Genomic DNA, 15,490 nt, shown 5'->3' on the forward strand with positions numbered 1-15,490 from the left:
TAATTCTGGTATTTTTGTCAAAGGCTGTGGTATTAGTTGCATAGGCATTTGGAATTGTCCAATCTCTAGTGAATTAACGTTTGTATGGCTCTCTTTATATACATGCATGGATGGTTTGTTTTGTTTTAGAGACCACTTTATCTTCTCCTGGTTCTATGCTATATAATACTTCTTATCTTTTAAAAATAGCTTTTCTGTATTCTCTTTACGATGCCTTTGCAAAAGCTGTGTATATCGATTTTATGATCGTATAAAGTTGTGCGATCTTCATCTTTTAACTAAAACTTTAGTTTATTTGTATTTGTTATTACCAGTGATCTTTTGGGCGTGTTTTTCATCTTATTTAATTTTTATTTTTAACTGGAGCTCCTAAGTATTTCTCCTGTTTATTACCTATATTTCCTGCCTTTTTTCCTATGCTTCCTTTATTGACTTTTAGTTTTTATTTTCCATAGTCAATTTCATTGTCCTGGATTTCCATTCAGTTCTCATAACAGTTTTAACAGTCTCGAAGTTAGTCTGTCTTTACCCCGCATCTAAACAGCATGTCCCCTGAAACATCGTCTCCTACACTGCCCCTTTCCTGAGCCCACGCTAACTCCCATCACTGCTTAGCATCACTGCATGGGAAAGTAACCCAGCAGCTGGCCTAGGCCTAGTCTCATGCACTCTCGCCAGTCTGTAAATGCTTGTCAGCCATTTCAAAATTATATACCTGGCCTTTTTAGTGAATCTTTTGTATAGCCCAGCTTATCAAACTATACACTTAATCCCTGAGTTGAGTGTCTTAACACCCGGATGCAGCACAACCATAGCTACATCCTCTGGTGCCTTCTGAGCCTGAGCCCTCAGACTTCACCTCCCTAAACAAAAGTGTTATCTACTCAGGTTTCAAGCCCAAGGTCTTGTGGAGTATCTTTGATTTTTTTCTCATGCCTATCAAATAATCTTTATAATTCCTTTCCCTAACTTGCTTTATTTATAGGAAGTCATATTTCTTTGAAGAATAGTTTATTACTGGCATGGCATTTAGAAGAAATAACAGTGAAAATGTATTTATTTTGAAAGTTATTTAAAAATCAAATATAGTATTTGTCTTTCATTTGAAGTATATACTATATACTTTGTAAAGAAAACAACTACAAGCCCAACTTTAAATAATCTAAGATCTATGCTTTTTGGTCCTTCTCAAAATTATCTTAACAATAAAATGTAATAATAGTTTAGAGTCAATAAAAATGGTAGCATGGATTATGGTAGTTAATGAAAATATACCACTTGTTTCATAAAATATTTAAATACACTGAATTTAAATTTCATGAACATTTTAAGTAAAATTGGTGATTTTGTTCATCACCACTGGTCCACTGGAAGTTCTTTATGATTTCTCTCAAGGAAAGTGTTGTGTTATTGTATCTGTAGTTGTTGCTCCTTTAAATGAATAGATTTACAAGTATTTTTTCATTTTAAAATATATTGAATTTCAAGAGTGTTTTTCTGCTTTTGCTTCTCTTTTGAAAGATGCATCGCCATTTGCTCCCTTGGAGTCTGGATCTGTGAAGAGCTTGTACACTGTGCCCGCCACCCTCAGGTGAAGGATGCCATCAATGTGATAGGTGTAACTTTGAAGGTATTCCCATTTCTTAGTGCTTTTTGACATTAACTTCTCTCCCAGGATTTTAGCCAATTTCAGCTTTAATCGGCCCATTTTTGCAGCTCCCTACATTATGGAGAGATGGTAGTTCTGTTCGAGTGCTACAGTAAATATTCTGTAAGGCTGCTAGTGGCTGCCTCCCTATTGGCAGCTGTTCTTAGGTCATGCATAGACTTGAATGTTTGTGGACCAGGCCGAAGCCAGTTAGGGCTCTTCCAGTGGCTGGACATCCTAGGACATGAGAAGGTGAGGTTTCAAACTGTGACTAGGACAGGAACCTGCAGCTTCCCCTTGGGAGGTCCACCTGCTACCTGAACATGAGGCCTTTGGGCCATCTTCCCTCTTGGCTTTGTTAATGAGAGATGCTCTGGTTTTTGAGCATCACACAAAACTGGGCCACAGGTTACTTTGTAGAATTTCTGTGATAAGGTGAGCACCACAATCCCTGTTTTACACCAGGGGAAATCAAGTCCCGGAGAAGTCCAGAGAAGAGCAGGCACGAGTGGCAGCTCCAGCACTGAGAGTGCATGTGTGTGATGCACAGGACACAGCTGAGCTTCCACTGTACCGTTCGGCCGCCTCCTAAAGCAGAGCTTGCATCCTGCCTCCTTGGCTCCTGCGTAGAAACCTGTGTAGACATCATTAGCACTGCTATTCTCACTGCAGAGCCAGTGAGTCTTCCAGGCACTGTACCAAGGGCTTGTCAGGTCTCAGTGGCAAAGCAAGTGTCTCCATTTTACCAGAGCAGGGGAGAACTGACGTGCAGGGGGTATGCGGAGCTTGTTGAGGCTGTGGGAGGTTTCAGCTGCATCTGAGCTGAAACTCCAAACTACCTTTCTAATACCAGTATCCAGGCCCCTTCTTTATCTTCTTTCTTGCAGCTATGATAGTAACAAAAGCTACCCCAGGGGGCTGGAGAGATGGCTCAGAGGTTAAGGGCACAGACTGCTCCTCCAGAGGTCCTGAGTTCAATTCCCAGCACCACATGGTGGCTCCCAACCATCTATGATGTGATCCGATGCCCTCTTCTGGCCTGCAGGTGTACAAGCAAGCAGAGTACTGTATTCATAATAAATAAATAAATCTTAAAAAAAAAAAAGCTACCCCACCTTCTGGGCAGTTGTCATTAGGTCAGTGGCAGCCGTGTTCACCCTCTGTGCATTGTCTTCTTTGGCCCACGGATGACCAACCCAGAGCACTCTTCCCTCTTGGAGTGGGACACTGCGATCTGGCACCTCCTGACCACACTCAGTACCTCTTGTCCCCTATGTGTGTCCTCTGCGCCCATGCCCTCATCCCCATCCCTCCTGTATTGTATCTTATTATACACACCTGGGCTACATCTTAGACTCTAGGCTAGAACATGCGACTGATCCCTTGATGAAGAATGTGAGAATGTAGCAGCAGATGCCACATGGCACAGCTCCCTCTGGCCTGGCCCTTGTCATCATATTTAATACTGGGAACTATTTCAAAAGGTCGAGTGACATTGCTACCTATACTAAACAGATGAAGAGAACGCACTGGCTGAGACTCTAGACAGGTCCAGCCAGCATGCTTTGGCCTCCTGCCTGGGCCTTTGTATAGTTTCAGTGTGCATGACCCTGACTTCCAAACCACAGAGGAAAAACCACTGGATATAAGTTGTTGACTTATGTGGATCCCAATTCACTTTTTAAATATCCCATTTTCTCAATTTTAGGAATTTTTTTTTAGTTGTTCCTTTTCTAAAGTCTAAACATACACATTTAATTTAAGTTAGTTTCCTAGCTTTATCCTTTACCTGAGGACACTGTTGATAATTTGATGGAATCTTAGAAGTGTATATTTTCCTAGATAGTGTGGAACAGAGGTAGAAATTGATACTGGCTTGGGGTTGGAGAGGTGACTCTGTGGTTAAGAGACCTGGCTGCTCTTCCAGAGGTCCTGGATTCAGTTCCCAGCACCCACAGTTCACAACTATATATAAGTCCAGTCTCCAGGGATTTGATGTCTTACTCTGAACTCCAAGGACACCAGGCATGCACATGGTGCAGCCACATATGCAAACAGGACACCCATACACATGAGATAAATAAATAAATCACTTATTTTAGAGAGACTGATAATAACAGAAGGATAAAATCACAGATGAACACACTTTATTCTTTGTATGTTTTTGTTTGTATAAATAAATTGCAACATGCGTGCAATTTTTCTGTAATTATGAGAGAAAACAAAAGGCACCAGCAAAAAATCCAGTTGTGCATATTGTGCTTTTACACTGTCAGCGTGTTCATCATCCTGCCAGATCATTCCACTGTCTGTGCGTAGGTCTGACCACGCCAACCCTCAGTCTGGAGTCCTGAGCACAGCGTGCAGGACAGGCACGAGCCTGCTCCATAGCAACTCCAGTTTCTAGAAAGTGCAGGCTATAGTTACCTACTGTACTCATCTTGTGCCTTCAGCTCTCTGCCTTTAATTCAGTGCTGGCACATTGTCAGTCCTTTGTGGCTGTGTGGTGAGTGAGTGAGTGAGTGAGTGAATGGTTTCTTTTATACCTACCATTCTCCACCTCACTCACGGTGTATGCATACTGCTACCCCAGTGGTAGCCCCTGTCTCAAGATCCTTAGCTGCCTCAGAGCCTGTGCCTCCACTGCACACACATACTGATGCTCACCTCGAGAGAAGCCCAGCTCTCCGTCTGCATCCTTCCAGGAACAGCTCAGCCCTCCATCCTGTCCTATCACTTTCTTCCTGACTGTCCATGTCTCCCCATTCTGCACTAGGCCCCTTTATCTTGTCTCCCTCAGCTCTTGTCCTTTTTCTTTTGTCTGTCCTCCTCCTCCTCCTCCTCCTCCTCCTCCTTCTCTCTTCTTCTTCTAATTCTTCTTTTTTGGTTTTTAGAGACAAGGTCTCTCTATGCTATTTTGGCTGTCCTGGACTCACTTTGTAGACCAGGCTGGCCTCGAACTCACATTGATCTGCCTGCCTCTGCCTCCTGAGCACTGGGGTTAGAGGTGCATGCCACCATGCCCTGCTACTGTTTCCAGCTTCCTAAGAGCCTTACTAGTACCCATTCGTCTTCTACTTCCTCGGTGTTTCTCCTGCTCTTGGACAGGAGGACAGAACACTCCACTGTTCGCCCTATGTAAGAAAACAGAAAAATGCACTGCAGTCTTCTGTAGTGCTGTTGTGGAGGAAATGAGGCAGGAGGAGCAGGAAGCTGTGGGCTGCTTGATGGGGACGGTGGAATTTTGTGTGAAGATCTGAACAACATAGCAGTACCACGCATCCTAGACCTGGGAACTGAAAATTCTGAAACAGGATCAAGTAGAAAGAACAGAAACACGCCGGGTGCTTGCGGGTGGGGAGAGGCCAGTGGCATTGGATCACCTGCCGTCTAGATGAGGGAGGAAGGCTGTGAAGAGCCCTGAGTGGTCATGTGACTTAGATTGAACAACACAGGGCCATCAGCGAGCCTTGTGCTGCGATCCTGAGGTGTGAGTAGCAGTGGAGCCTCGAGGACAGGTCAAGGCAGGAAGCACAGGTTGTCATACTGAGCATGGTGATGAAGGCTTTGCACATATTACCTCTTTGCCATCCTCCTCACAAAAAGGAAAAAAGGAAGCATCCAGGAGACTTGAGACATCAGGTTGTGTCTTAGTTACTTTTCTGTTTCTGTGAAGAGAAACTATGTGGAAAGCAACTATGAGAATAAGGAGTTTGTTGGCATTTACAGTTGAGAGAGTTAGAGTCCATGACCATCCTGACAGGAAGTGCTGCAGCAAGCGGGCAGGCAGGAAGTGCTGCAGCAAGCAGACAGGCAGTAAGTGCTGCAGCAAGCAGACAGGCAGCAAGTGCTGCAGCAAGCAGGCAGGCAGAAAGTGCTGCAGCAAGCAGACAGGCAGCAAGTGCTGCAGCAAGCAGACAGGCAGTAAGTGCTGCAGCAAGCAGACAGGCAGCAAGTGCTGCAGCAAGCAGGCAGGCAGAAAGTGCTGCAGCAAGCAGGCAGGCAGAAAGTGCTACAGCAAGCGGGCAAGCAGGAAGTGCTGCAGCAAGCGGGCAGGCAAGAAGTGCTGCAGCAAGCAGGCAGGCAGGGTGATAGAGCAGCAGCTGAGAGATCACATCTTGACACAGCAGCCATGAGGTAGCGCAGACCTAACTGGGAATGTCAAGGGGCTTTTGAAGCCTCAAAGCCCACCCACGGTGACACACCTTCTCCACCAAGGACACAGCTCCTAGACATTCCCAAGCAGTTGTAACTACTGGGGGACCAAGTTTTTATAATCTTATGGATGCCAGTTTGATTCAGACTGCCACGCCCCACTTCCTGGCTCCATAGGCCTGTGGCCATAGCACAGTGCAAACTACATCCAGTCCTGCTTCAAATGTCCCTCATAGTCTATCAGTCTCAATACAGTTTAAAAGTTCAAAGTCAGCCAGGCACGGTGGCATCAGGGAGGCACAGGCAGGCGGATCTCTGTGAATTCGAAGCCAGTCTGGTCTACAAAGCTAGTCCAGGTCACCCAGGGCTACGCAGAGAAACCCTGTCTCGAAAAACAAACAACAACAAAAAGGTCACAATCTTTTCTGAAGCTCAAGGCAATCTCTAACTGCTGCCCCCTTGTAAATTATAAAAGCAAGTGTAATACTTCCAACATACAATGACACTGTCTACATCTACTATTTCAAAAGGGAGGAGCCAAGGCATAGTGAGGGAACGATGGGAGAACCCCAGGTCCTGAGTCTCTAGGTCTGATGTCGAAGGTCTGAGATGGCTCTGCCCTTCAGTTTTACTGACTGAAGCCTGTTCTCTTTCAAGCCACCACAGAGAGCTTTAGGAAACACACCCAGAATCATTGAACATACCCTTGCCCGTGGGTTATGTCCTTAAAGTCTGTTTTTACACATTTCTTAGTATGTTACGTGTGTGTCATTTTATTCCTCAGGCGGGAAGTCATTTGGTTAATCTCTGCTCTCCTGTTTGTGAAGTGAAGACAGCACCTTTCTTACAGAGCTGTCGGTGACAGAGCGAGTCACGTTTGTGCAGAGGTTCCGCACACAGAGGGCACTCAGCTGTTTACTCTGCTGTAATTTCCTTGGGTTGTCACTAGGATGGTTTATGTGAACTTAATCCAGAATTTGGAATTTGGGCTTTAATTTCTAGGCAATGATCACCCTTTTCTACAGAATATATGAGCTAATGAGGTGAGTCCAAGCAGACAACAGAATGGAATGGAATGGTCATGTACAAATGATGTTTATTGGCACAGTTTTCCTCAGTTGCACATAAGAACCGTGTATACATCTGGGAAGCGCAAATGGCGCTGTTTTCCTCCAGACCATACACCCGAGCTGCTCTGTTGACTTGGAGTTTTGGTTCCTTTTGCAGTTTCCTAACAAGATCGTGGCTCAGGTAGCCTGTGATGTTCTTCAGTTGTTGGTTTCCTACTGGGAAAAGCTTCAGATGTTTGAAACTGCTCTACCGCGAAAAATGGCAGAAGTAAGTCCCTTATCTATAATGTTAAAGCGTCCGAATTACCTGCTTAATAATGTTTTTGAAAGCTAGTTAACTATAGACCCTCAAGTAATTGTTAGAGAAGCAACTATTAAACGGCCATGTGAGCCCCGCTTTCAGGGGGTGTCGGCTGGCTCTTCTCAGCTGCGGTTCTAGGCACTGTGCAAAGAAGCCTGCAGTGTGTCCCAGGGCAGAGGCTGAGGCTTGGAGAGTTTGAAAGGCAGACACAACCACAACAAAGAGACCTTTTGTAGGTTGGGCTTTATTCATTGAGAGCAATTTGGATGGTGCCAACAAGGAGTAGGCAGCTGGTTTAATGCCTTCCTTGCAGGGCGGGGGCCTGGCTGTTGTGTAAAGCGGGAGTTGTTCTCAGACTGAAGCCCTGGGCCATGCTGGCTGCCATGGCATGGTTACTCAATGTAATGAGATCAGTGCAGGATTAACCTCTGCGGGGGTGGGGTGGGGGGGTGGGGTGGGGTGGCAGGGAGAGGGGCCGGAGGAACAGGAAGTGTCATCTCAACCACAGCTTCTTGGAGATTGGTTACCACACAGGGGTCTTTGCTCAGAGCTGGGCAGAGGTTGACTCGCAGGTGCCTGTGATGCTGCACACCCATGCCTGGCAGTTTTGTATCTACTTCTTCAAGCAAGCCTTTGCTCATCCAGCGGAGATGCTGCGATTTGATTTGTCCCCATGAAGGGAGAGAGAAGTGGTGAAGATCCGTAGCCTCCCAACCCCAGACAGACTTCAGTGGCTGAGATCACTTTGTTCTCTCAGAATCACAGCGAGAGTCCTAAGTGGTTTTTGACCTCAGGTGACCTGGAGTGAAATAGGCCTTTTACTCTGCTGCAGAATGTAAAGTTGGGTTTAGCATCACCTTGTAGTTATCCAGGCAGGACGTCCATGAGAATGCAGGGCATGCTGTGGTGCCGGAACAGGAGGTGAGACCTGCGCTGATTTATAAGATAGCAAACAGGAACCTATGCACAGTTACTTCTGAAGACTTTTTTTCCACTTCCCTAGAAATGTGGGACTAATAGTAGAAGTCATGTGACTATAGAGAGAACTGCTCTTGCCTTGAGGTCTCAGTCCCCTGTAAAAGAAGTAGAAACCATGATGTGATCATAATTTTCAAATCAACAACTGGCCCTCAGCATTGTGTCACCATCCAGTGAGTCGGCACCAGGCCGTGTTTCGTTGCAAGGCCACCTTGGGATTCTTAACATATGGCTGCCAAACCATAACTCCGGTCTGCTGCACTGGGTCTTGTCTTCTCTGCAGATCCTTGTGGCCACAATCGCATTCCTTTTACCAAGTGCCGAGTACTCCTCAGTGGAAACAGATAAAAAGGTAAGTGACATGTTAGGTAGCTTTCCTCAGAGTTATTTTTAAATGTAGACAGAATGGTAACTACTACTACAAACGATGGTGTCATTTATAGCATCCTTATATGTTGACTTAAATTTTTTTTCCTATGTAAGCTCTTTTTGCTTACTTACTTGCTTACATTTGAATGCCCATTAAATACTGAATGTTCTCAGGGACGGTTACATTATTTTTACATGGAGTAGGTCCTAAGGACCATAGTGTAAGCTCTGGGTATATTTCTTCTTCTAGTTTATTGTGTCCTTGCTCCTCTGCCTCTTGGACTGGTGCATGGCGTTGCCTGTGAGTGCCCTTCTCCATCCTGTGTCCACGGCAGTCCTGGAGGAGCTGCACCCGTCCCGGGCTCCCTTGTTGGATTATATCTACAGGGTGAGTCTCCTTTAAGCCTTGGGCACAGATTAAAAATTACCAAAATGTTATACATTTTGTACATTCATGCATTTCTGCCTTCTGAAAAATGACCTGTGGAAGGTTATACATTTGGGAAGAAATGAGTACTTAATGAGTAAGCAGAACAGGTTCAGTTGTAGAGAAATGGTGGTTGCCAAGGTGAAGATGCGTACCTTTCACATGACTGTCGTCTGCCGTCTCATCAGAATGACCTCAATCTTCATGGCACATGGTCTGTGTCTACTTTATATCATAGGAGGGTCTGCCGCATCAGCTTCACAAAGATCTGCTTATCAGAGTTCGAAAGAAAACATAATGCTTCTAGTAATCTCTTTGCCTTAAATAAGCCACAAGAGGCAGGTGTGGTGGTGCATGGCTGTAATCCCAGTGCTTGGGATCATGGGGGCAAAAGTATTGATTGCTTTGAGTTGAAGGCAGCCTAGACTATATAATAAGACTGCATCTCAAAACCAGAACCAAAAACAAAATAAAAGAACACAAAGGGAAAATAATCCTTAGGATATGAGTTAAGAAATGTCACTTTGTCAGAATTTAGAGACTAAAATCTGTGTTCAATTTACGTATATTTCATTATACTTTCAAAGTTGCATTAAACCATTCCTTATAATTCATGGGCTCCTGTGTTGAACTGATTTAACCTCAGGTTGTGGTCACCCTTCCCTCTGCCAGGAGGGCTTTCCCACAGCTTCTTTCACCTCCTGGGCTGGCGCCTTCCACCTTGTTGCCTTTGCAGGATGAAAGACTGAGGTGTGAGCAATCACACCAGAACTGAAACAGGCACCTTCCCCTGTGTTTCCATTTGCCCTGAGAACATACATATTGTTATTGACTTGCTAGTAGCAAGAAGATATTTAAGAATGGGAAGGAGCCTGTATCCTGACATGTTCCTAGGAGGGAGTCCTGTCTCCCAAGCACTGTGGGGTCTGGGCCGTCTGTCAGGGCTGAGGAGGGGTGGCATGCAGGGTGCCATTCCTGTCTGTTCTCCTCAGGTTCTGCACTGCTGTGTCTGTGGCTCGAGCACTTACACACAGCAGAGTCACTACACTCTGACCTTGGCTGACTTGTCATCCACGGATTATGACCCCTTCCTGCCTCTGGCAAATGTGAGGAACTCCGAGCCAGTCCAGTACCATTCATCAGCAGACCTGGGGAACCTACTGACTGTGCAGGAGGGTGCGTATGCCTACACATATACAGTCTCATGGACAGGAAGAGATGTGGTTGGAATCCTGCCCTTGCTTGTGTTTTAGGTTTGTTTTGAATCTACTTGTTGAGGTTGAAATCCCAGTTAATAAGGTCTCTAATGGCAAACCTCTTTCTCCGTTTCTTCCTCTTTTTCCTCCTCTCTTTTTTCCCCATCTTAAATTATTCACATGGTCTTGCGCTACTGGAAACCTGTTTGTCTTATACCCGTGGAATGCACACATAAAAAAAGGGCTCCTTTTCTATCCCCCAAAAGCTTTGCATCTAGCCAGGTAGGTAGCATCCTCAGGACTTCCCAGGGGGAAGAACTTAAGCTAGACTCAGCAGGTGGGCTGCTTTGACAGAGCTCCTGGAGTATCTAGACCAGGAGCCCCTCATGAAGGACGTTGGTAACCACTCAACCCTGTGACAGACTTCTCTCATGGGCCTTTGGTGGAGAGGGAAGAGACACAGCAGGCTGTGGTCAGGTGCGAGTGCAGCCTGTACAATCCACGCTAAAATAGATTTAGCCCTATTTCAGTGACTTACTTAGACCATTGCCTATTCTTGATATAATTACTACTTTTAAATAAAGTTACAAGCAAGACACACAGTCAAGCCACGTGTGAGTGCACGTGTTCAGATTGCTCGTTATTCACTAACTACTTAAAACAGAAGGAAGGGGAGGAGCTTCGGGAGGTGAGAGGGAAAGGACAAAGGACATTCTAGCTTTGAGTTTCCTCTAGGGATTTAGAGAAACGAAGACACTGGAGTCTTTCCTTTTTTAATAGTTTGACAAAGCCCTGGGCTGGTTCTGTCATTAGTAGAATACAGATCATCTCTGCTTCTCAGGGATGTAGAGGAAGCTGACTCAACTGAAACGTGGTAGGAGGAGAGGTCGGTGTTTCACAAGGACTTCTTTTCCTGACTTCACTTTTATTAGAAGTGTCATCATGGCATGGTTTACACCTTGATTAATAGGACTCCAGGCCATTTTCCTTCATAGAATTCCAACATTCACAAAATTCGAACCAAAAGCACACCCTCTGTGAGCAAAAGAAGAGGAAAGTCGCCTCTCCAGCCTGCCGTGCCCTTTGTCACTTTATGGTTCTCTCTGTGCCTGTCCTGCTGCCATGATGATGGCGTGGTTCACGTGAGGAGCTGGAGCTCCCAGCTGCTTCCATGTGTGTCTCTGGGCAGTAGCATTTCTTAGCTGGAATGTCACCTTTCTTAGTTATATAGAAATCTTACATGTTTCTCTTAGGTTGTGGAAAAAAGTTTAAGTTTAGAAGAGATGTAACTGGACTCTTGTTTCTTTAAAAAAAAATGAACCTTTTGGTGGGACACCACAAAACAATATGTTATAAGTAAGCCAGTTGGTTAATGTATAAAGCTAAAAGTATTCAGCATAAAGTCATATGTTTATAATGCTTTATGTGCTAATTAATACTTGATTTTTCACATTGTGAGTTCAAAACCCAGTTATTTCTTAAAGGTCTAAGTTCAAATTATAAACCTTGATTTAAATATAGGCATTTTTCCATACAATTTTTAAAGTTTCATTTTCACTTGTTATTAAGTTGATGTACCAGGCTTTTATAAATTTTGAGGATTGAAGTTTCCCCAGCCACTCTAAACCTTAAGAAAGTTCAATTTCTAGTTATAGATTTAGCTTATCTGCCTTTCCATTTTATCTGATTTTCTAAAACCCTGGTACCTCATGCTGTTGTTCAAGTCTTTGTTTACATTTAAATTAAAATTTATAAACTAGTCACTCTTGGATACTAAATCATTAAGTACAAATTTAGTTAAGTTCTTCTAAGTGCCCCATGTTTGATTAATACGACAAATTCTCTTAAATACTTTAAGTGCCCTAATAGCAAATAAATTGTCACAGTGGTTATTAAACATATTGTTTCTAGTCTTTTAAAGGTTTAAAGGGCCAATGTTTAATAATGTTCTTTTCAGGTTTACCTTAACCCATCAGAGGCAGTTCCTGGCCTGCTTGCTGGTCCCAGCTGCCCTTCTAACCAGGTTTTTTAATTCTCATCTTCTAAACCTCTGAACTTTATCAGTCTAACGTGAGAATGCTTCTCTTTGGCTTACTCCTGTATCTATAGAATTCTACAAGTCTTTCAGAATGGCATCTTCCTGTAAGTGGGTTCTTTAGCAGTCTGTTTCAACTCACTTCTTGTATTCAAATAGAATTAGTGTCAAAGAAAAAAAACCAATCTCACAATTAAAAATCAAGCATTAAGCTGGGTGTTGTGCTACACACCTAACACCCTAATCCTAACAGAGGCAGAGACAGGTGTGTCTCTGTGAGTTCCAGGCCAACCTGGTCTCCATAGTGAGTTCCAGGCCAGCCAGTGCTATACAGTGACACCTTGTCTCCCAAAACAAAACAAAAATAAAAATCAAACATCCAAACTATTGACCAAAATTTCACGGTGTCCCGACTCTCTCCTCACATTTCCTTCTTGCTGTTCACAGAGAAAAAGAGACGAAGTGTGGAATTGATCCCTCTCACTGCACGGATGGTCATGGCCCACCTGGTGAACCACCTGGGCCACTACCCACTGAGTGGGGGCCCTGCTGTGCTGCACAGCCTGGTCAGCGAAAACCATGACAACGCTCACGTGGAGGGAGCGGAGCTGTCCTCGGAGGTGTTCAGAAGCCCAAACCTGCAGCTCTTTGTGTTTAATGACAGCACCCTCATCTCCTATCTGCAGACACCAGCAGAAGGCCCAGCTGGAGGGCCCCCGGGAGGCTCGCTCTCAGATGTGAGAGTCATCGTGAGGGATATCTCAGGGAAGTACTCTTGGGATGGCAAGGTTTTATACGGACCTCTCGAAGGCCGCTTGACACCCCAGGGCAGGAACCCCTCACTTCAGATTCCTGCCTGGCACCATCACACATGTGGCCCTCAGAAAGACTTGTCTCACAGTGAGGAGGGAGACGACGCACTTGACAAGTTACTTGAGAACATTGGCCGCGCAAGTCCTGAATGCCTTTTACCATCACAACTAAATCTAAATGAGCCTTCCCCACCCCCGTGCGGAATGGACTGTGACCAAGAGAAGGAAATCATTGAGGTCCTCCTGCGCCAGAGCACACAGGAAGATGAGTATGTCCGGAGGTGTAGCTCGACTTCTGCAGTGAAGGTCACCAGCCAAGGGCAGCCCTCACCAGTGGAGCCCCGGGGCCCCTTTTATTTCTGCAGGCTGTTGCTCGATGACTTGGGAATGAATTCCTGGGACAGAAGGTAACTCAGCTCTGAATGTTTATTATGTTATGTGAGGATGCTTCTTCTTCTTCTTCTTCTTCTTCTTCTTCTTCTTCTTCTTCTTCTTCTTCTTCTTCTTCTTCCTTTACTCCTCCTCTTCCTCCTCCTCCTCTTCTTCTTCCTCCTCCTTCTTCTTCTTTTCTTTTTTAATCAATTTGAGGTTAAAGAATAAGAAATGGAGGTTTCTCTGGATTTCAGAATTTACACATCATTTCTGGCTACTGGATTAAAGATAGAAATAAAACAAAATGCACTATACTAGGACACAGCTTGAATTCCAAACACCCGTCGGACCTTTGAAAGCGTATGTAGCAAGTGTTTCCCTCTTTGCCTCCCTTGCAATTACTATTGCTGTTTTCATGTAAGATGCAAATGGGCTGCAAAGGTGAGTAAACCACTGTCTGGCCACAGGATTGGTGAGGGGCGTGACCATGGTGCCCCCAGACAAATGACACAGTGACACAGGTGACACAGCAGGCCGAGAGGAGCAGTTTGATCCAGTGCGCAGTCAGGGTAGTGGAGGAAACCTCAGAAAAGAGAGTGGGGTTGAGAACTGGGCCTGGGTGGGAGCCGGGTGTGGTAGTGCACAACTTTAAGCCCAGCACTCGGGAGGCAGAGGCAGGAGGATCTCTGTGAATTCAAGGCCAGCCAGGTCTACACAGAGAAACCCTGTCTCAAAAAGCAAGACAAAAAAAAAACAAATGCTAAAGGCCAGGTGGAGAAGAGAGCCATAGGGCTCATGCTGAAACTGACAGGAGCACTTGCATGTGAGGGGCATGCCAGTTGACTGAAGAGCTTTCCAGTATCACTACATGGCAACAGGATATAGTGGGATCTCTATATCTCTGTATGCTCAAGGAAAGTGGGGCTTATATTGAAGACCTCTGAGTTGCTTGCTTTTGCTATGATAAAACACTATGAACAAGGCAACTTACAGGAGAAAGAGTTTATTTTGGACACGTGGTTCCAGATGCTTAGCGTCCATAACGGCAGGAACAGCAGGTGACACACATGGCAGCCAGACAACAGCTGAGAAGTTGCATTTCCAACAGATAACAGGAAGCAGAGAGAGCACCGAGTGGCAAGTGACCTGAAACCTCAATGCCTACCCACAGTGACTTACCTTCTCTAGCCAGGACGCGTCTCGGAAAGTTACCCAAATAGCACCACCAAGTAGGCAGTCTTCAAATGCCCAAGGATGCAGGAGACATCTCATTCAAACCTCTGCAGTACCCATCACGGTTCTTCAGCGGACGAGATTGCAGATGGATAGGGTGATGCTGTCTCAGTGTTACTATAGTGTGACATGGCCACTCTTATAAAGGAAGGCATTTAGTTGTGTTGTAATCATGGCAGGAACCATTACTGCACACAGCAGACATGGGCTGGAGAGGGAGCTCAGAGTTCCACATCTGGATCCTCAGGCAGCAGGAGGACACAGACATTGGGCCTGGCTTGAGCTTCTGAAACCCCAAAGCCTACCCTGAGTGACCTTCCTCCAACCAGGTCACATGTACCCCCACAAGGACACACCTCCTAATAGTGCCACTCCCTAATGACCAAGCATTCACATATATAACCTATGGGGTCATGCCACAGTGGCTAAGTTTGCTTTTGGATTAGAAAGTAGCAAAGTTGGTCTGTGGCCACATGAATTTCTTCTTGAATACTTTTTGTCTTTGTAGGAAGAACTTTCACTTGTTGAAGAAAAATTCAAAATTATTGAGAGAGCTAAAGAATTTGGACTCACGTCAATGGTATGTGAAAGTATACTGAAATATCTTTTCCTGTTTAACTTTGTGAGTGCATGGTATCAAATACAGTTCCAGGAAAGAAGGCACCTACAGAGACACCCAGAGTATTTCTGTAGCCCAGGATCTGCTGACATTGACCTTGATTGAACCTTGGTGTTTTGCTTTGCTTTGCTTTGTTTTGTTGAGACACAGGGACTCTCAGGCTGCTCAGGCTGGCCTTCAACATACTCTGTAGCCCAGACATGTAGGCCTCAAGCATGTAATTCTTCTGCCTCAACCCTCAAGTAGCTGGGATCATAGGCTTTCTTTTCGATAAT

The 15,490-nt window shown here is 45.0% G+C and overlaps 1 protein-coding gene across 5 annotated transcripts in view; it reads left to right on the top strand.

The window, feature by feature from the left end:
* Nucleotides 1-15,490, top strand: part of RALGAPA2 (Ral GTPase activating protein catalytic subunit alpha 2) — a 279,884-nt gene that overhangs the window by 162,193 nt on the left and 102,201 nt on the right. For 4 of the 5 annotated variants that reach the window (XR_014778094.1, XM_084776127.1, XM_084776126.1 and 1 more), the window contains 7 exons: nucleotides 1,522-1,630; nucleotides 7,031-7,141; nucleotides 8,436-8,504; nucleotides 8,772-8,909; nucleotides 9,941-10,124; nucleotides 12,627-13,398; nucleotides 15,105-15,176. Coding sequence is in view for 4 of the 5 variants with exons in the window: in XM_084776127.1 (XP_084632253.1) it covers nucleotides 1,522-1,630; nucleotides 7,031-7,141; nucleotides 8,436-8,504; nucleotides 8,772-8,909; nucleotides 9,941-10,124; nucleotides 12,627-13,398; nucleotides 15,105-15,176 (1,455 nt within the window). In the remaining variant the exon portion in view is untranslated. The remainder of the gene's footprint in view (nucleotides 1-1,521; nucleotides 1,631-7,030; nucleotides 7,142-8,435; nucleotides 8,505-8,771; nucleotides 8,910-9,940; nucleotides 10,125-12,626; nucleotides 13,399-15,104; nucleotides 15,177-15,490) is intronic. The other variant, XM_084776128.1, reaches the window with a different exon arrangement.

This window comes from Acomys minous (assembly GCF_964271855.1).
Source record: "Acomys minous genome assembly, chromosome: 3".
NCBI lineage: Eukaryota > Metazoa > Chordata > Mammalia > Rodentia > Muridae > Acomys > Acomys minous.